Source organism: Tenrec ecaudatus, chromosome 12 (assembly GCF_050624435.1).
Source record: "Tenrec ecaudatus isolate mTenEca1 chromosome 12, mTenEca1.hap1, whole genome shotgun sequence".
NCBI classification, from domain to species: Eukaryota; Metazoa; Chordata; class Mammalia; order Afrosoricida; family Tenrecidae; genus Tenrec; species Tenrec ecaudatus.
Genome location: NC_134541.1, coordinates 51,218,376 through 51,236,834, shown reverse-complemented (window position 1 = coordinate 51,236,834; position 18,459 = coordinate 51,218,376). Strand labels below are relative to the sequence as shown.

The 18,459-nt window shown below is 40.9% G+C and overlaps 1 protein-coding gene across 3 annotated transcripts in view; it reads right to left on the bottom strand.

Moving 5' to 3' along the window:
• RIN2 (Ras and Rab interactor 2) overlaps window positions 1-18,459 on the bottom strand; it is a 189,684-nt gene that overhangs the window by 138,386 nt on the left and 32,839 nt on the right. The window contains exons 1-2 of one of the 3 annotated variants that reach the window (XM_075564037.1): window positions 3,600-3,726; window positions 3,194-3,289 (exon numbers count right to left, since the gene is read on the bottom strand). In XM_075564037.1, the coding sequence (XP_075420152.1) occupies window positions 3,194-3,289; window positions 3,600-3,629 (126 nt within the window). In that variant the 5' untranslated portion in view covers window positions 3,630-3,726. Of the gene's footprint in view, window positions 1-3,193; window positions 3,290-3,599; window positions 3,727-18,459 lie in introns of those variants that run through there. The other 2 variants (XM_075564038.1, XM_075564039.1) reach the window with 2 other exon arrangements.

Here is an 18,459-nt window from a genome sequence, read left to right as displayed (position 1 = left end):
TTATTGGGGGCTCATACAACTCTTATCACAATCCATCCATACATCAATTGTGTCAAGCACATTTTTACATTCTTTGCCCTCATTATTCTCAAAATATTTGCTCTCCACTTATTCCCATTTTATAGAATGTTTTGGTCAAAAATAGGTGTTGAATATTGTTAAATGCCTTTTCTGCATCTATTGATATGATCGTGTGGTTTTTATTCTTTGCTTTGTTTATGTGGTGAACTACATGATTGTTTTTCTTTTTTAAAATTTTTATTGATTTGGTTTTTTACATTGTTTTTCAAATGCTGAACCACCCCTGCATTTATGTAAACTGAACTGAAATGATGAATAAAAGATAAGTGGGGATGGGAGGGAGGCTAGTTTTGGGTGGCCAACTGTCTCCACAGTTGGCGTCCCTCTAGCACATGAACTTCTGAAGTGTCAGCATTGAATGTCCAGAAGACAGTTTACTTCATCCTGGCAGATAACTTCATGCCTACTGCTGGTGGCACCGTGATTCTATGTTGGATTGTTATCAGCTCAGTTAGAAGTTTGAAAACACAGCTGCTCTGCAGGAGAAAGACGAGGCTTTCTATTTCTATAGTCTCAGAAACTCACAAAGGCAGTTCTACCCTATTCTATGGGGTTACTATGAGTCGCCATTGACAGGATTGCAGTGAGTTTTGAGTTTTAAGAAGTACAAAACAGCAATAAAGAAAATAGTATCTATAAGACATGCCAAACAGCACTATCTATAAGAAAGAAATGAAATGGGGTAGCTGCAAATTTACATGGAGCATCTACCTTACATAAATTAACACTTGAAGCTCAGAAAAACAAAATAAAACTAGCAAACAACAAAACAGACAACATAAGTTAAATAGTGCAAGCCATTTCCCCAATATTTCCCTTGGGATATCTGGCCCAGGAAGGATAATACCATAGGAAGTAGGAATATGAATGCTCTCAGTCAGGTAGACCTTTCATGTATCCCTCCTGATTAATTCTGTCATATAACAGCCCATACTTTACCTAGTGTTCATCATGACCTTTCCCAAAACTGTAGGAAATTGACTCTAATTGACCTAATGGCAGGTAGTATGGATCGAATATAGCATCTTCCTAAGCAATTTTAACTCTGTGATTTTCTTATGGAATGACTTTAAAATCAAAATCAATGTAAGATACAAATGTAAAATCTAAGTCTATGTAAGCTACAACTTCATTGTGCTTTCTGAAAGCATAAATCAGTATTTATGGAGCTGACTTAGAATGACCCATGGCTTTAACTCACACGGTGTTCCATAGGAGAATGATGTGGCAGTGTGCTCCTGTAAATATTTAGTCTTGCAAACCCTATGAGGCAGTTTGCTGTGTCCCACAACATTGTTATGAATCATAATCAACTTGATAGCCATCGGTTTGGTTTGAGCTTTAAATCTATATCTCATAAGCTATAATCAAAGAACTTGGAGGATAAGTCAGGAGATTGGTGAGTTCAGACTGATAGGTTTTGACGTTAATTATTCTTATCTACCAGAAGGAAATACACAAGGCGCAATCATAATAAATAAATAAAACCTGAAGGTTAAAAGGAATCTTGAAGCACTATCTCCCCATTCCTTGCCTCATGTGGGTGAAATTCATAGACATTTGATGAAAAACTCGGCATATCGATTAGTGTTGGGACTACTTGTATCCACAGATTTTCACGATTACGATTGAGCATTGAGGCCATCTTTGTCAACATAACTATTTGTTCCAAGTAATTCTTGCCTAGAAAAGGGAGACAAGGAAAACTCTAAAGCAATAAATAACTTCACTGTTTGCTGTAGGAAGTTCCTACAAAACAACTTTATCTTGCCAACAATTTGCTCACCTAGGATAATATCTTGGTGATCAGATGATAATATAATCTTTACTTGCCCAAACTCAATTCAGGACCTTTGTTTTTTGTTATTACCAATCTTGGACTCTTGCATCACAAATTTTACCCAGATCTAATCAGTCCACTGCCCTGATCAGCACAGCTTTACGTGAACTAGATGTTACTCCCCCAAAACCCCTATGAATATGTTTTCCAGGCCTTTCCTGGCTTTGATTTCCGAAGATCATGTCTTGGTGAGTTTCTCCACACAGCAGTAGTGTTAATCAGCCTTTGTAACAGGTTATGGGTTTTTGTGGCACTGACAATGGACACAGTGCAACAGTTTTGGTTTCTTGGAAATAGAGAGCATATAAATAATAACTGGTATATCATTATGGCCCACAGTGTTGGGATAATTATGATTTGCCTCAATAATAAAATTAAAGTGTTTCTGTGCATCTTCTGCCTTGGGAAGAAGATCTGGTAACAGATTTCAATTGAACATTTCGCCTCCAGCCTTCTACTTTACATGAATCTGTGTTTTCAAAATTTTCTATAATGAATATGCATTGTTTGGAGAGGACCAGAAAGGAAACAAAGCAAAAAGGGGCAGGCAAGTTAAAGGTCAAGTGGAAATTAAGTATGGGCACTGAGCTTTAATTTAAAATGCACACACACACACAGTCACATATACCACTATTGTTAGGTGCCACTGAGATGGTATACAACTAGTTATATAAAATATCATTAAAAATCCTATTACACTAAGCTACCATGGAGAAAGAAAAGCGGTCCATTCTTGATCATAACTTGCTTGTGAGATGCTAGACAAAATACAGATTCCCAGGCCCCTCTCTGGCAAATAAAATCAATTAGCAGAGAGTGAGGCCTAGGAATCAGTTTATTGTTTTTAACGAGGCCTCAAGTGATTCATACAATGAAGCAAAGGGCCCAGCACACGGGACGATAGCATCAACTCTTTGGAATGCACAGCCTGGATTTTAAATAGCCTCTACCAAAACTGCTCAACTGACAAAGAAAATGCTGAGCAGTTCACAAATAAAACTTGCCTCTGTTTCTTCTGCACCATAACATCTCTCTGGGCTAGTCTTGTGCCTCTAGTAATTCCATAACAGTGGAAGTGCTAAACTGCAAAAAGCTCACCCTACTGTAAATCATGGTAACCACTCTCAGCTGGCTTTGGCAAGTTCCCTCAGAGCTGACTGAATGCGGGCTCAGGAGAACTACTCTCCCTCTACGGCTCCAGAAAAGTGGAGTCTCAGGCATTCAGCACAGGGCGTCAGTACAAGCTGACAAGTAAGAGATGCTTCATTTTACCTTAAAGAAACTTCCCCGTTTGTCCAGAACGCGAGTGCCCATTGTCTGCGATGACATTTTCCCAGCAAGGCTCTCTCTACTGCATGCCGGGGAGTCCTGAAGGTAGAGACATGTTTAATAGTTAGTCCAGTCTGTAGGAAATTCCTTTCTAAGCCGCAGAACATTCACAACAAGAGTTCTGCCAAGATCTTTTTCCATCAACAACACATGCCATGCATTTCCCATCAATCCCTTGGTCTGTGATGTCCTGCCACAGTCAGTGTCCTACCTCACTGCACACCCCTGCGTGTACACACACACACACACACACACACACACACACACACACACACACACACACCCTTTCCAGCTGACAGAGGTTCCAGCACTGCCTAAACCCTATTATTGCTTTCTTTGTTTACTTTACCTCATGCTGAAGCCGAAGAGGGACAAACATTTCATATCACCACAATTTCCTCCGAAAGCATATAGACTCATTATGACTGATCCAGAGAGGAGTATAGGAAGAATGAGGCACTGTATGTTACAGGAAGTTCTGCTGGAATGGAATGAAGTCACCCTGAACCCCATTCCAAGCAAGGCCAGCTGAAGGGCACTGGGAAATAAATCACTCGGTTATTTAGAGTGTGTCATTACAGAAAGTGGCTCAGATCCATCCACGCAAGAAAACGTGTCAATGAACGCTGTTGCTAAGTCCCGGGGAGTTGGTTCCAGCTCAAAGCCACTCCGTGTACGGCACGATCCTCAAGAGCACTGAGTCCCCTTCATGGTTACTCCATTTCATGAGAGTCTCCTTTTGTCTGATTACCTGTAAACAGTTTCATGCTAACACAAGGGAGGGCCAGGAAGATGCAGGATTGACGAAGGAAGGAAATGCAAAGGCAGGATAACTACAGGATGAAATCCACTGCTGTAGCTATTGGAGCTTGAATAGCTCTCACTTGAGCACCCAAACCCACTCATCCTCCCATCATGAGCACAAAGCCTTCCATGTTACCTTCCAAGTCAACAGACACAGCCATGCCGCCGACCTTACCCAAGCTGCTGCGCATTGCGGAGACTGAGGAAATGGAAATCTCTCCAAAGTTGCACCAGGAACCAAGAAACACCACTTTATATGCCCTTTATATGCCCTTCTGCCCTGTTACATTGACAGGGGCGGCTCCACTTCACCCTGCCCCCAAATGCTTAAGGGCGATAATGAACAAAAGCAACACGCCTGACATAAAGGAAGGTTAAATAAAAGCGCTTCAGCTGTGAGTCGCAGGGACCCCAAACCAAAGCCAGCTTCCTAGGGTTGCCACACTATTTGCTGAGTGAAGTGGTGTCACCTGTGCAAAGGGATGTTCAAGGAGGAATCCGAGATGTTTCAGTCCATGGGAACACAGAACCTGCAGTGAGCTCAGAAACTTGACCACACAACTGGAGATGCCCAGGGAATGCACAGTGGACCACAATGATCCATGAAATTTCATTCAGGAAACATAGTACTAGAACACATACCTTCCTGCCTCCTGGAACCTGGAAGCCTTTTAGCCATTTCTCCAGAGCATTATCACTGGAAAGGCTTCTAGGGTCCTTGAGTTTCGTTCCATGAATGACTTCATTGGGGATAAGGTCAACATTCTGAAGGGGGGTGGGGGTGGGTGGGGGGGGGGAAGCTGCTCCGTGGATTCTGCTCTCCCGGAGAAGCAGATTTTCTGACCGCAGCACTGAATGGGGCTCAACATAACAGCCCTTGAAGACAAACACTTATGTGCAAGGTCTGGAGCCTGGAGCAACACCAGAAAGCAAGCACAGCACTGCGTTCAAAATCAAGACCAAATGGGAGTCATTCTGTAACCCTGGGAGCAAGCCATTAACTGTGTATATTCCAAAATCACACAGGTAAGAAGAGCACACACTTCTTTAAATCCAACCTAGCGGCCATCAGCCTTTTCTTCCAGACATGTTCTTGAAAAGGGTAGCACAGCAGCTAAGGATCTGCCAAGAGTCAAGGCCCCAACCTCTTTGTTCTGGGCAGATGTTCTCAGTAGACAAACACTTTTTGATGTCTTTAACAGGTGAGGGATTTGCCTGTAGCAATGGAGTACTTTTGATTTCATAATTCCCTCATTTACCTTAAATAGCTCCCCAAAATGCACAGCTGCATTTCATTGAAAACCAGTCTCAACTAAACAGCCAGTTTGCATTTTGATGAGCAAGGAAAATCTATCATATTTCCTCCAGAAGTATAGGTTGTATTCTCCCTCCTCAAAAGGTTCCCCAAAGATCGACATGAAAGCAGGTTCTGAAAGCACTAAGTTTCACAGTAGGTAAGTGCCAAGCAGATATGTACTATAGAATTGGGTGCTAGGAACCGTCCACCCAGGCATGGGTACACTAGTTGTCATGGGGCAATTCTAACTTCTGGAAACCCCTTATGTGTCAGAGTAGAGCCACTTCATAGGGCTTCCAAGGCCAAGATTTTTTGGAAGTAGACTGCCAGGTTTTCTTCCAAGATATCTCTGGGTACGTTTAAACTGCCAACTCTGGTTAGTAGTCAAGTGCCTGTTTGCACCAGCCAGGGGTAGTACTTAGGTAGTTCATACTTTTTAACATCAAGCACTGAAGATCTCCAAAGAAGTTTTATTTTAAGTTCTTACTTGCAGCAATAGCTTCCTTCCCAAATTATAACCTCTAAACTTTGACCCAATATTGACAGAAATTTAGTATAATTTAAAACTGGCAACTTCGTTCCACCATTGTGGTACCCAATCCTGTTACCTGTCCCAGGTGATACCCCAGCAGTTACATCCTAAGACCACTTGAATCGAATGCTGGGCTGAGAACAAAAAGGTACAGTAATATGAGAGGAAGGAATCCTGGTGGCATAGTGGGCTACACACTGGGCTGCTAACAGCAAGATGGGCAGTTTGAATCCACCTGCTGCTGCAAAGGAGAGGCTTTCTGCTCTTGTAAAGATTTACAGACCCAGAAACATAAAGGGGCAGTTCTATTCTGTTCTATGAATTGGACTCAATATGATGGCAGTGAATCTAATCTGAGAGTCTCTACAATTTTCCAAACATGTACCAGCAGTGTTTGTTCTTTGCTTGACTTTCCTGAATGAAAAGTAAATTCTTAAAAAAGAAGAGCCCAGGATGCCCAGTACATCTTTCCAGATACTAACTAAAAGGTAGCAAAAAATGCAAAAATCCTAATAAGAGCTAAAGAGCACTCAACCATTTGGAAGCTGCCAGGCCCTTTCAGCAACCCCACTGAAAGAATATAAATGAAGCTTGTCCACGAGTTGAACTCAAGGACAAAGGCAGGAAGGGAACGCGAAGTTTCTTAACTTTATAGCAAATCCAGCATGTGATTAGCCCTGAAAAACAACTGTGGAGGTGAAGACATGTCCTTAGAGAGATGCCCTGAGCCATTCCACCAGCCACAGACGGTTTAGGTCAACCCTTCGATCAATTCTGCTTGGAGCCACTGAGGTGCACCACTGAGGAGTTGACCATGAGCTGGCAAATGGGATTGGAATACAGCGTCCTTATTTCCAGGTTACACCACCGCTGGCAAGGTGGAAGAGGCATGGTGCAGAATTACAGTGAGTTTACAGCCAAGATCAGCAGTTCAAAACCACTACTCGGACTCATATGGACCTTATAGGACAGAGTAGAAGTACTCCCTAAGTTTTCTGAGACCGCAAATATTTCTAATAGCAACCAGCCTCATCTTTCTCCCTCAGAGAGACTAGTGGGCTTGAACCTGCAGTTAGCAGCTCAGTGCCACCAGGGTACCTTAAACCTAGATCAGTTCTTTGAAAAAGGCCTAGGTTGGCAGTGCTAGGCAGGTGGAATTCTGGAACCATGTAATCCAGTGCTATTTTTGAGCAATGGCGATTTCTTTCACCTTGACCCTTTCATCTTCCCCTCTTCTGGGATAACTCTGAGGTGTATGCGCTACACCTCCCTGAAATGAAATCACATCTTGTTGCCCCAGTGGGAGCGATCTTAATTACAACCTCTTTTATTGGTCGCCTTTTCTTCCCCACTTCCATACTCTTCTATTAATATCCCCTTACCTTCCCCAAAATGACTTTCACTTGATTTTTATCTTTCCTGACTTGGAAAAACAAAGCAGCCCCATAGATTTCTGACTTTCACAGATTTCATAGTACATATGTTTACACACACATATGTGGCTATATATATAACAGAGGTGTATATTTATAATATCTGATATGTATGCATATGCATACCCACATATACACCGCCATGTATATGCATATACATATAAACACATATAAGTGCACGTATATTTATATATTAAAATATTGTGTGCACATATGCAAAAATATATGTGCACATATATTTATATATTAAAATATTAACATTTCCAAGGATTTCATTTTACTTGGATCTAAAATCAATACCTGTGGAAGCAAAAGTCAAGAAACAGGATCTATTGCATTGGGTACATCTGCTGCAAGAAACCTCACTAAAGAGAAAAGTAAAAATCACTTTGAGGACTAAGACATGCCAGACTCAAGCTATGGTATTTTTTTTCTAAAGAGTACTTTTCATCGCCTTTTAACATACAATTATTTGAAGTTTGATTTGGAAGTATCCAAAGTAAAATGTACTTTTTTAGCTATCTTTGCCACAGAAGTTTGATAAGTATTTATAGATCTATATTAATTTTCTCCAAAACTTAAAAAATATATTATTAATTGGGAGTTCATACATATATCATATCATTCCACAGTCCAGTCGCATCAAGCAGTATTGTACAATTGCTACCACAATCAGTTTCCAAACAGTCTTTTTCTTCCTGGACTCCTTGACTTCGTCTCCCTTTTATCCGCCACTCCCCCACCCCACACCTGGCACCAGCACCACCACTGTACCCTTCCCCAAAAGACCCTTATTCTACTTGCTGTCCCTATAAATTCACCAACCCTGGGATTCACATACCAAAAAACATAACACAACTTCAAGAGGGTGACCCCAGACATGACATCTCTAAGATAAAACCTAATATGAACAAACACAAAACAAAAAAATACAGAAAATGTTGAAAACTAGATCAGGTTCAGTGTGCATCAGAGGAGGGATCAACTAACAATGTTTTAAATGTTCAAGTCAGGTTTGTCCCTTCGATTTTCTACAGTCATCTCTCCAATGCACTATTTAGTAACCGCTTTCATTTCATCCCTCAATTATGGATAGTGGGCGATCACCAGAAGACAAGCCATGGTATTTTCAATGATCCCATATGCATATAAAAACTAGCTAAGGAAGACTGAAAAGAAACAGTGCCCTTGAGTTATGGTGTACACCATTATGGGACTATAAAGCCTCATCCTTCTCACTCTGGCGGCTTTGAACCTCTGACCTTGCAGTAAGCAGCCCAATATGTAACTCACTACTCCACCAAGGCTCCTTGTAGCACATATATAGTTTCACCTAATTCTCACAACATCCATGAGAGTATGACACTCTAATAAAAGTTTACAGATACGGGAATGGGGGGTATAAAGATGCTAAATATATGTTTCAACTCTTATCCTATTTATTATTGTTATTTGCTGTTGAGAGATGGCCTTCGAGCCTGGCGATCCAGTACACAATGGTATAAAATACTACCTTGTCCTGTACCCATGATCAGTTTTGAGTCAGACTGCTGTGACTCAGTACTTTGATTATATGATTTCTACAAGCAGATTACCAGGCCTTTCTTCCTAGTCTCTCTTCATTTGGAAGCATCACTGAAACCTGTTCAAACTATAGCAACACACAAGGCTTCACTTACAGATAGGTGGTAGCTGTGCATAAAATGCATTGGTCAGAAATCCAACTTGGGTTTTGCATGAAAGTGAGAATTCTGCCACAAAACTACTGATCCCCCTTCTGAATCTGTCCCCTAATCTAAGCACACTTTGGGGCTTGTACTTCTGCACTTCTTGGGGTTTAGAGAAGCCCCTGAATGTCCTGTGCCTCTTGCTCACTCCCTGTTGGCTTTTATCCCGTCTGACTAGGTAGTTCATTGTAGGTTCTGCCAGTGTGTGTCATTACAAAAAGCAGACTCAAACATTTACCGCAGACTGCAGAGAAGCATATAAAATAGAATTATTGATATATAATTATAAAGAGTGAGAGAATTATAAATGGATAAATGTTATTCCAAACAGAGGCTTTACTTCCTGGACATGGTCCAAAAAAGATTATAAAGATGTTAGTTTTTGAACACTTAGAAGAAAAAGTAAGCCCAGTGTCATGATGTCTCATAGAATATGAATTTATTGACTTTATAATATTTCTGGGCAATAAATCAGGAGCCATGAATATGAATGCCCTTCATTTCATCATGGAATTTGTCAAGATTCTTAAAAGACAGTGAGAGGTACAATGCAGAAATATGTGCTGGACAGGGATATTGTTCATCGTTGGTTCGTCCAATGACAAAGTCTCAGAATACATCTCTCTTTTCATGTCCTTGGGCTAAATTTCTAATAGTTTAGGGTCTCTTCAACCTATCTGACAAAAATTCTGTTATGGTCCCTGCCTCATCCAGATTTTGCCAGACCTGATATTCTTCTCATTCAAGAAAATTAATTGACTTTGGTATTCAGCAGAATTGGCAAGAGAAACATACAGATTACGAGGTCAGAGAAATGAGAAGTAGGCAAAGAATTTTTTAAATAGGATATTATAGGCATAAATAAAACTTGTAGATGATAAACCAAAAGAGGGGGGCAAATAAATAAGACTTAATTAAAATGAAAATCTTGTGTTTGTCAAAACATAACATTAAAGTGCATGAACAAGTCATAGAATGGAAAAGACATTCTAAATATATAAAATTTAACCTAGAATAGAAAGTTAAAATTATATATAGGTATAAATATAGATGTGTACATATGTAAAATATAAATATAAGTATATCTGTCTATACACACATATATATGGAAACAGATGGATTTGGGCCTCTACCTTAAATCGTACCTCAATACAAGAATGGTTTATTCTAATAATGTGGCACTGTATGATGCTCACCTTACCCACATAATCACTGAAGACAAAATGAGTACATAAGCAAATGTGGTGAAGGAAGCTGGTGGTACCCGGCTATTAAAAATTATAGCATCTGGGGTCTTAAAACTTTGAAGTTAAACAAGCAGCCAGCTAGCAGGGAAACAACAAAGCCCACATGGAAGAAGCACACCAACCTGTATGTTCACAGGTGTCTACAGGAATAGGTATCAGAAGTTCAAAAACAAACAATCAAATTGATAAGGAGCAGGGGCAAAGTAGAGACCCCAAACCACCTGTAAGATAATTGGGTAGTCCCTCACAGAAGGGCCACATGGAAGGGATGATAATTCCAGGGTGCAGTATATCACTGATGAACCATATAACTCTCCTCTAGTTCTTTAATATTTCCTCCCTTACTATTATGATCTTTGTTTTACCTCATTAATCTTGTTAGACCTACTATGTTCATTCATATAATTAATATCACTTGATGCGTGGAAGCCAAAATAGATAACCCTTCAGAAGCAGTAATGGGAATAATGATTTCCTAAAGATAAAGGAAGGGGGTGGGGGAGCTGATAGCAAAGATGACTGTATAACCCCACTACAGGGGAGTGAATAACAGAATTGTAGATGAATGGATACATTGGATGGGGTAAGATGCAACAAAAACTCTAATAATAATAAAAATAATAATATACTAAGATTAATAAGGGTTCTTGGGGATAGGGTAGGAGAGAAAGGAGATAAGGGGGAGCTGAATCAAAGAGTTCAAAAAGAAAGAAAATGGAAACTGATTGTGGTAGCAATTGTGCAATTATGCTTGATCTAACTGAACCATGGAATGTTATAATATCTGTAAGAGCTCCCAATAAAATAATTAAATTTAAAATTTCTACCTTTAAAATATTTTTTTAAAACCCTGAAAACAATAAGAAAAAGAGAAAAACTCATTTTTTAAAGGAGCAAAATATATAATGGGTACTTCAAGGAAGGCAGTAGCCAAAAGCGAGGTTCCACGAATTGATGAAATATCTCAACAAACTGATGATACTTTGAAAGCACTTTCTCATCTATGCCAGGATATGTGGAATACAGACACTTGTTCAACTGACAGGAAGAGATCCATATTTGTACATATTCCAATGAAAGGTGATCCAAATGAATGCTCCAGTGATACAACAATTTTATTAATATCACATGCAAGTAAAATTTTGCTGAAGATCATCCAACAATGGTTGCAGTAGTACCTTGACAGAGAGCTGCCAGAACTTCAAACTATATTCAGAAGAGGGTGTCGAACAAGGGATATATCATTGCTGATGTCAGATCAACCTTGGCTGAAAGCAAAGAATACTCAAAATATGTTTACTTGCCTTTTCTTGACTCTGGAAAGGTATTAGAGTGTGTAAATAAAAATAAACTATGGGTCGCCTTGAGAAGAATTGGATTCCAGTACACTTTATTGTATTCATCCAGAACCTCTACACAGATCCAGAGACCTTGTTTATCGAAAGTGAGGAAGATCTGATGTACTTATTGATGAACATCAAGGATTGAAGCCTTCAGTGTGGATTATAATACAGTGTAAAGATCAAAATCCTCCTCACTGGACCAATAGGTAGTATCATGATAAATGGAGAAAAGATTTGAAGTTTCAAGGATTTTGTCTTGCCTGGATCCACAATGCTCATGGAAGCAGTACTCAAGAGATCAAATGAAGCATTGCATTGGGTAAGTTTGTTGAACAAGACCTCCTTAAAGTGTTGAAAAGTGAGCAAGTTACTTGGAAGAAAAGGTGTGCCTGATTTAAGCCAGGGTGGTTTCAGTTGCTTTATATGCATATGAAAGTTGAACATTAAATAAGGAAAACCAAATAATAATCGATGCATTTGAATTCTAGTGCTGGTAAAGAATATTGAAAGTATGATGGACTGCTAAGAGAACAAACAAATGTCTTGGAAGAAGTAAAGTCAGAATGCACCTAAAAGACAAGGGGGACAGACAACAGAAAAGTGGGTGAAGGGAGACGTCAGACAGTGTAAGATTTGACAAAATAATAATTGATAAATTATCAAGGGTTCATGAGAAAGGGGGAAGTTGGGGATGGAGGGGAAAACTGAGGAGCTGATGCCAGGGGCTTAGGTGGAGAGCAAATGTTTTGAGAATGATGAGGGCAATGAATGTACAAATGTGCTTTACACAATTGATGTACGTATGGATTGTGATAAGAGTTGTATAAGTCCCTAATAAAATGATTTTTTAAAGTAGAGATCTATCTCCAGAAGCTATCATAACTGGATATACTGGCAAAAATTAACCTTATCATATTACCCCCTGCAATTCTCCACTCCTATCTTTATTCACACCTCTGCCATGTGACTTTAGTTCCTCTCAGTAGAGGCTGAGTTGGCCTTATATGACCTACTTTGAACAATATCATAAAAGATGTGAGCACTCCGCCTATGTGGTTGGGCTTGCTTTCTAGTACTAGTTTGTCACCACAATGAAAACAGAACCCGGGGAGCCCAATGAGAATAAGAGACACAGGCACCAATGTCACATTTTGGTCCAAGCTCAGCTTAGCCCATTGTAGATCAGCTGAAGCTTAGCTAATCTTGACCGCTAAATGTGAGTGAGAGAAAGAATGCTATGGCTCCAATTCTGAGTGACAATATGCTTTATTTAACAGCTCTCATCGCAAAATAGCGTCAGTGCTATGCAATTTCAAGAGGAGGAGAAGGAAGAGCCACCATCGCAAGGATGATTCTTGTGAGAGGGAGGTCGGTTGTACCTCTGCTTTCTGACATTTGACCAGTTCTGGGATTGGCCATTCTCCCCATGGCACTCTCTGCTTCTCTGTGAAATGGCCACATAGAACTCACAGACCATACTTATAATTATAGAATTTGTTAGGAAAACAGCAAGATCAACATTAAATTGAAATAGTGACAACTCAGGGTACAATTTGTCAACTAGGAGAGCTGCCACCCGAGATCCGAGTTTGGGGTTTTTGGCTATGCCAGCTGCCAGGCTGAGACTCTCTATCTTGTGGAAATGCTGAGCAAGTCTCACAGTTTTGGCTCTGCTGTTAAATACCCAGTGACAGCCCGCTCCACCAGCAAGTCTCCTACACAAAGGTGCTCAGATCTCTCGCTCAGTGGGACAGTGAGCTCACTGCAGCCATACCACTCTGTGGACCAGAAAGCCCACCTCGGCTATCTTAAGTTGTTCCCATGGTTTTCACCATCTCCTGCCATCTCATGCTGCTTTGTGCCATTTCCAACTTTACAGCTCTCTCTCTGTCTCCTGAATCTAGCAGATTCTCAGCACAGGTACCCCAGGTTTCAGGCTCTATTCCACACTCTTCTTGATGGTAGTAAGGTCTCCCTCAGATTCTGTGGGATTCGCACTTTTAAGCCTAAGAGATATTAAAACTGACTCCTTGATAGGGCATTATCAATGCAAGGGTTTAATGCATCTGATTTGCATAGCAAAACTATCCAATCCCTTTGCAAGACTGTGGCCTAACAAATCACCTTGGCAGAACTATAATCCCAGGGCTAGTAAATCTACATGTAGAGAAACCCATTTCCCTTTCCCCTAGCCTAGTCTCCCTGCAGTTGCTATAGTCCCCACCTTCTTGGCAGTCACCTCCCCTGGAACTCTTGGGAGTCCAGGTTTCTTGTCCCTTTGGGTCTCTGGCACCTTAGTTGACCATCTCAATGCTAGAAACTTTCCCCAACACCTTTCTTGTATTCTTTGATCTAAGTTTCACCTCTGTCCAGAGCTTTGGAAACTAAATTCTTCCTCCTGTTTATTCCAGGGCCACCTCTGTGCTTTGCGAATCTCCTCCCTACCTCCATTTCACTTGCCCCCGAGTTTCTCTTTGCTCCCAAACTCCACTGCTCCTGTCACCCATCTGTGAGCTCAGTGTCTACCCAACTACCAATAGTTGGTTTCTACAGAACTGCTCAGTTCATATAAGTGAAATCATATAGCATTTGTCCTTGTCCCTCTGATCTGATGGCCTGTACAAAGAGATGTGCTATAGGGTTACCACCCTCACTCACTGACATCAAGTCTATTCCCACCCAAAATGACCCTAGAGGACAGCCTAGAGCTGACCCTGGGGGTTCCCATAACTCTTGATAGGAGTAGAAAGTCTCTTCTTTCTGCTGAACAGTGGCTGTTCCCAACTGCTGACCTCTGATTGATTAGCAGCCCAATGTGCGACCCATTACACCCCCAGGGCTCTGGTAAGCACCCTCCAGCACCAACACTTCTCACATCGAAGATTTGTAAAGGTATCTTAGTGGTGCTAGGGGAGGAAAAGAGGTAATTCCTATCCTGTGAAGATTTACAGTCTCTAAGACCCTATGTAGTTGGAACTACTTGATGGCAGTGGGAGGGTTCTGTTTTTAAGAATAAAGCAAACACAACTTAAAATATATTTAAATTGTGAATGCCACTAAAAGACAAGAGCTTTTCCTTTGAAATTTCTGAGGTCCTCTCCTAGACTTCTCTAGCTGCAGACTATTTTTATCGACTGTGTGACTAAGAACAATGAGATCTGGGCGTTCGGGTCTGGGTCCAATGGTTTGCCCCTGGAGTGGACTATGGCTTTGATGACATTACTTGTCTACACAAGAGCCCACCTGTCTCCCCAGCGATGACCGCATTAGGATGGGCATGTGCACTCGCTCTGCGGTTTCATGCACTGTTTTCTATTAGGCAGCGTCATCGTTCCATTGCCCACATGAGATGAGCACTGTTCCTCTATCTCCCTGCTTTCCTCTCCCCTCAAAGTTCTCTATCTGAGACAGTGACAAGAACTAGACTGTTTTTCTTTCTTTTTTACCTTTTACTGTGAATTAGGTAAGGTTTGAAGAGCAAATCATCAGTTCTCTATTGAAAACACATTTTGTTTCATCTCAAGTCATTGAATTTGCCTCAATAGAATATCATTCATCCCCACTTTATGTATTCCCTTCCCATTTGTCCTTCGTTCCTGGCCCTTCTAAACTTTGCTCTTGGGCAAATACTGACCTTTTGACCTCAAATAGTTGACTGTTGTAAGGTGTGCATACCTCCCTGGTTACTGATTCGCTATGCTGCTGCTGTTGTCCTCAGGGGCCACTGAGTCAGTTCTGACTCATAGCAACCCTATGGAAAACAGAGCACAACATTTGTCTTTTAGTTTGTTGAACTGGATAGCTTACGTGTCGCTGTGATGCTGAAGGTTATGTCATTGGTATTTCAAATGCCAGCAGGGTCATCCAAGTGAACAGGGTTTATCAGAGCTTCCAGACTAAAATAAAACTACAAAGAAGAAATAGGCTGCCCAGAGAAATTAGCTACTGAAAACTCTACGGGTAGCATAAAAACATTGTCAGTTCCCTTAAAGGCCTTTGCTGTTGCTCAGCTGAAAGTTTAGCCATGGGGGTGAGCTCAATTCCAGGGCTGAGGGTTACTAAGGGTCATATAGTCCCAGGAGTCCCATCATTCTCTGACTAGTAAGCCTGTGTCTTCTATGGTTTTGCGTTTCAGGAACTAGATCATTTAAGAAATGCAACAGAGGGGACTGAGTAAGTGAACTACTAGAAACGGGGTTTCACTGTGCTTCATCACAAGGAGAGAGTGGTCACTGTGAGGATCCAATGTGGATAGGCTGTGATCCTTAGCAGTTGGTTGTTCTCCCATAATATAACAGAATGTAATCACCCCCATGATGAGATCTGATGTGATAGAGTCATGTCTTTGAGTTCATACATGAAATCCTCAACTCCATGATGCAATCAGGTGTAATACAATCACCTCCACAAGGAAGACATAAAGGTTACCACCTCCATGATGAGATCTGATATAAATTCAATGACCTCCATGCTGGTGTTTCCTAGCAGATAGTGACTTTTTGATCAAACACTTAGAAATTGTTCTTACAACTGAGTAGATTGTATTCGTGAGAGTGACCCTCTATACTACAGAATGAAGCACGTCCTGGTCCTGCGCCATCCTCAGAGTTGTTATGTGTGAACCCAGCCAATGCAGCCCCTGTGACAATCTATCTCATTAAAGGTCTTCTTTGCTGCCCAGATACTTTACCAAGCATGACGTCCTCCAGAAACTGGTTTCTCCTGACAACACAGCCAAGTGAGTGAGACAAAGTCTCACCATCCTTGCCTCTAAGGAGCACTCTGGCTGTGCTTCTTCCAAGATACATTTGTTAGTTCTTTTGACAGTCATGATTCTTTCAATATTAATTCACCAATGTGTCTTAAGTCTTCCTTATTCAATGTCCAACTTTCACATGCATATGAGGCAATGGAAAGTACCCTGGATAAGGTCAGGCTCACCTTAAACCTTAATGTAACATCCTTGCTTTTCAATACGTTAAATAGGTCTTGGGCAGAATTACCACAAACAATGCTTTGTTTGATCTCTTGACTGCTGCTTCTATGAGCATTGATTGCAGACTCAAAGCAAGATGAAATCCTTGACAACGTCAATCTTTCCTCTGTTTATCATGATGTTACAAGTGTGAGGATTTTTTGTTTTCTTTACATTGAACAGTAATAGCCTGTGCTAGTCCTTGAGTTCTGACTTACGACTTACTGCTGTAAGCATGAAATTGAGATGACAGTAGACAGCCAACCGAGTTTTTAGAACCATGCATATGTTTTCCATGAACTAGTTTGTAAAGTCTGCTATTATTCATCGTCTACAATCTACCCAGAGTCCACAGTAATGCTGGGTATTTCTCCTTCAAATGATCGCTCATATTAGAAACAACAGCCTCTACTGAGTCAGAGACTAACTGTTCTGGGAATGCTGAGCCACATTTGCCCTAACTCACCCCACACCCCTTCTTAGTTGTATGAGGACAAATGTAAGCAAGAGACAAAAGTAAATGTTGAGATCTCTTTTAATGGTAAAGCATCAGGAAAGTAATAGGTGGTGCTGGACAAACCAAGTATTTCCTGGATGGTATGAATCATTAAGCACTCTGCTACTAACTGAAAGGCTGATGGTTGGAGGTTTGAATCTGCCCAGAGGCTCCTTGAGACAGAGGCCCAGTGATAGATATACTTCTGAAAAAAAAACAAACCAGTGATTGTAAACCCTACGGAACTCAGTTCTACTCTGACACAGAGGTTAACTTTGGATCAAAACTTACAGGAAGGTCAGTGGCCTCTGACCACCCTGAGGCACATTTCTACCGGGCAACCAAGCTGAAAGCTCATCAGGCACAAGGCTTCGAGCACAGCATGGACTTTCTCTGAGGACTTTGAAATGTACTTTAATGAAAACCATTCCTTGTAGAAAACGAAAAATCGAGGTAGGAGAAAGAAACATGTTCAATTTGAATAAGTCATAAGGAACAAAGAGAGAGTTTCCACCTTTCAAACTGCTTCTTCCAACCTCATACATTAACTTCATATTTTCTGGATGTTGTTGTTCTGAGGCATTAAGAGACTTGTATTTTAATAGAAAACCCACAGAACCTCAGCTTTTCTTTGTGCCATGCCATTATCTGGCTTTTGGCAGACTTAAAATTCTTCCTTTTTAAAACTATTTCCTTTTGGAGGTCAGCTGAAAATCTAGCTCAAGCACCACATTGATAAAACTGAACACTAGACCCCTCTCAAAAGCCAACAATTATGGGTCCCAGTAGAAAAACAAGCCATGGTGCCAGGCTTCAGAGCCACCGTGCCTCAAACGTGGCTTTGTGTCAGTGCAGCTGTATCAACAGGCAAAAAATTAAAAGATTTATTTAAAAATGGTTCCACTTCTGGCAGCATCCTCTCTGCAATTTGGATACAGACAGGCTGTTTGGCTAAGGGTAGGGGATGCTCTCTAGGCTACCAGAATCGGAAGGGTACTGGGTGTGCAGGCCCTGATTGTTAGAGAGTGGCCCACTCTCTAATCTATGCCATGGTTTCACCAAAACAGGCTTATAAAAGTGCTGGAGTTATCTATCCTAGACCCTAGTAACTGGTCAGCATCAGGATCCAGGAGGTAAAAATCATATTTTTCTGACTGTCAGAATTCAAATAAAATGATGAAACCTGTTTATTCATTCTGCAGATAGGATTAGCTCATAAGAGTCAGGATTTTTTTTTTAATTGGCAAAATCTGGTAGCTAACACAGCTATGCATAGCCCCGAGAGTAGTAAAACTGAATGCCTCTAGGCAAGAGTCTAAATTGCAGAGTGGGTGCACTGGGGCATTTAGCATGGC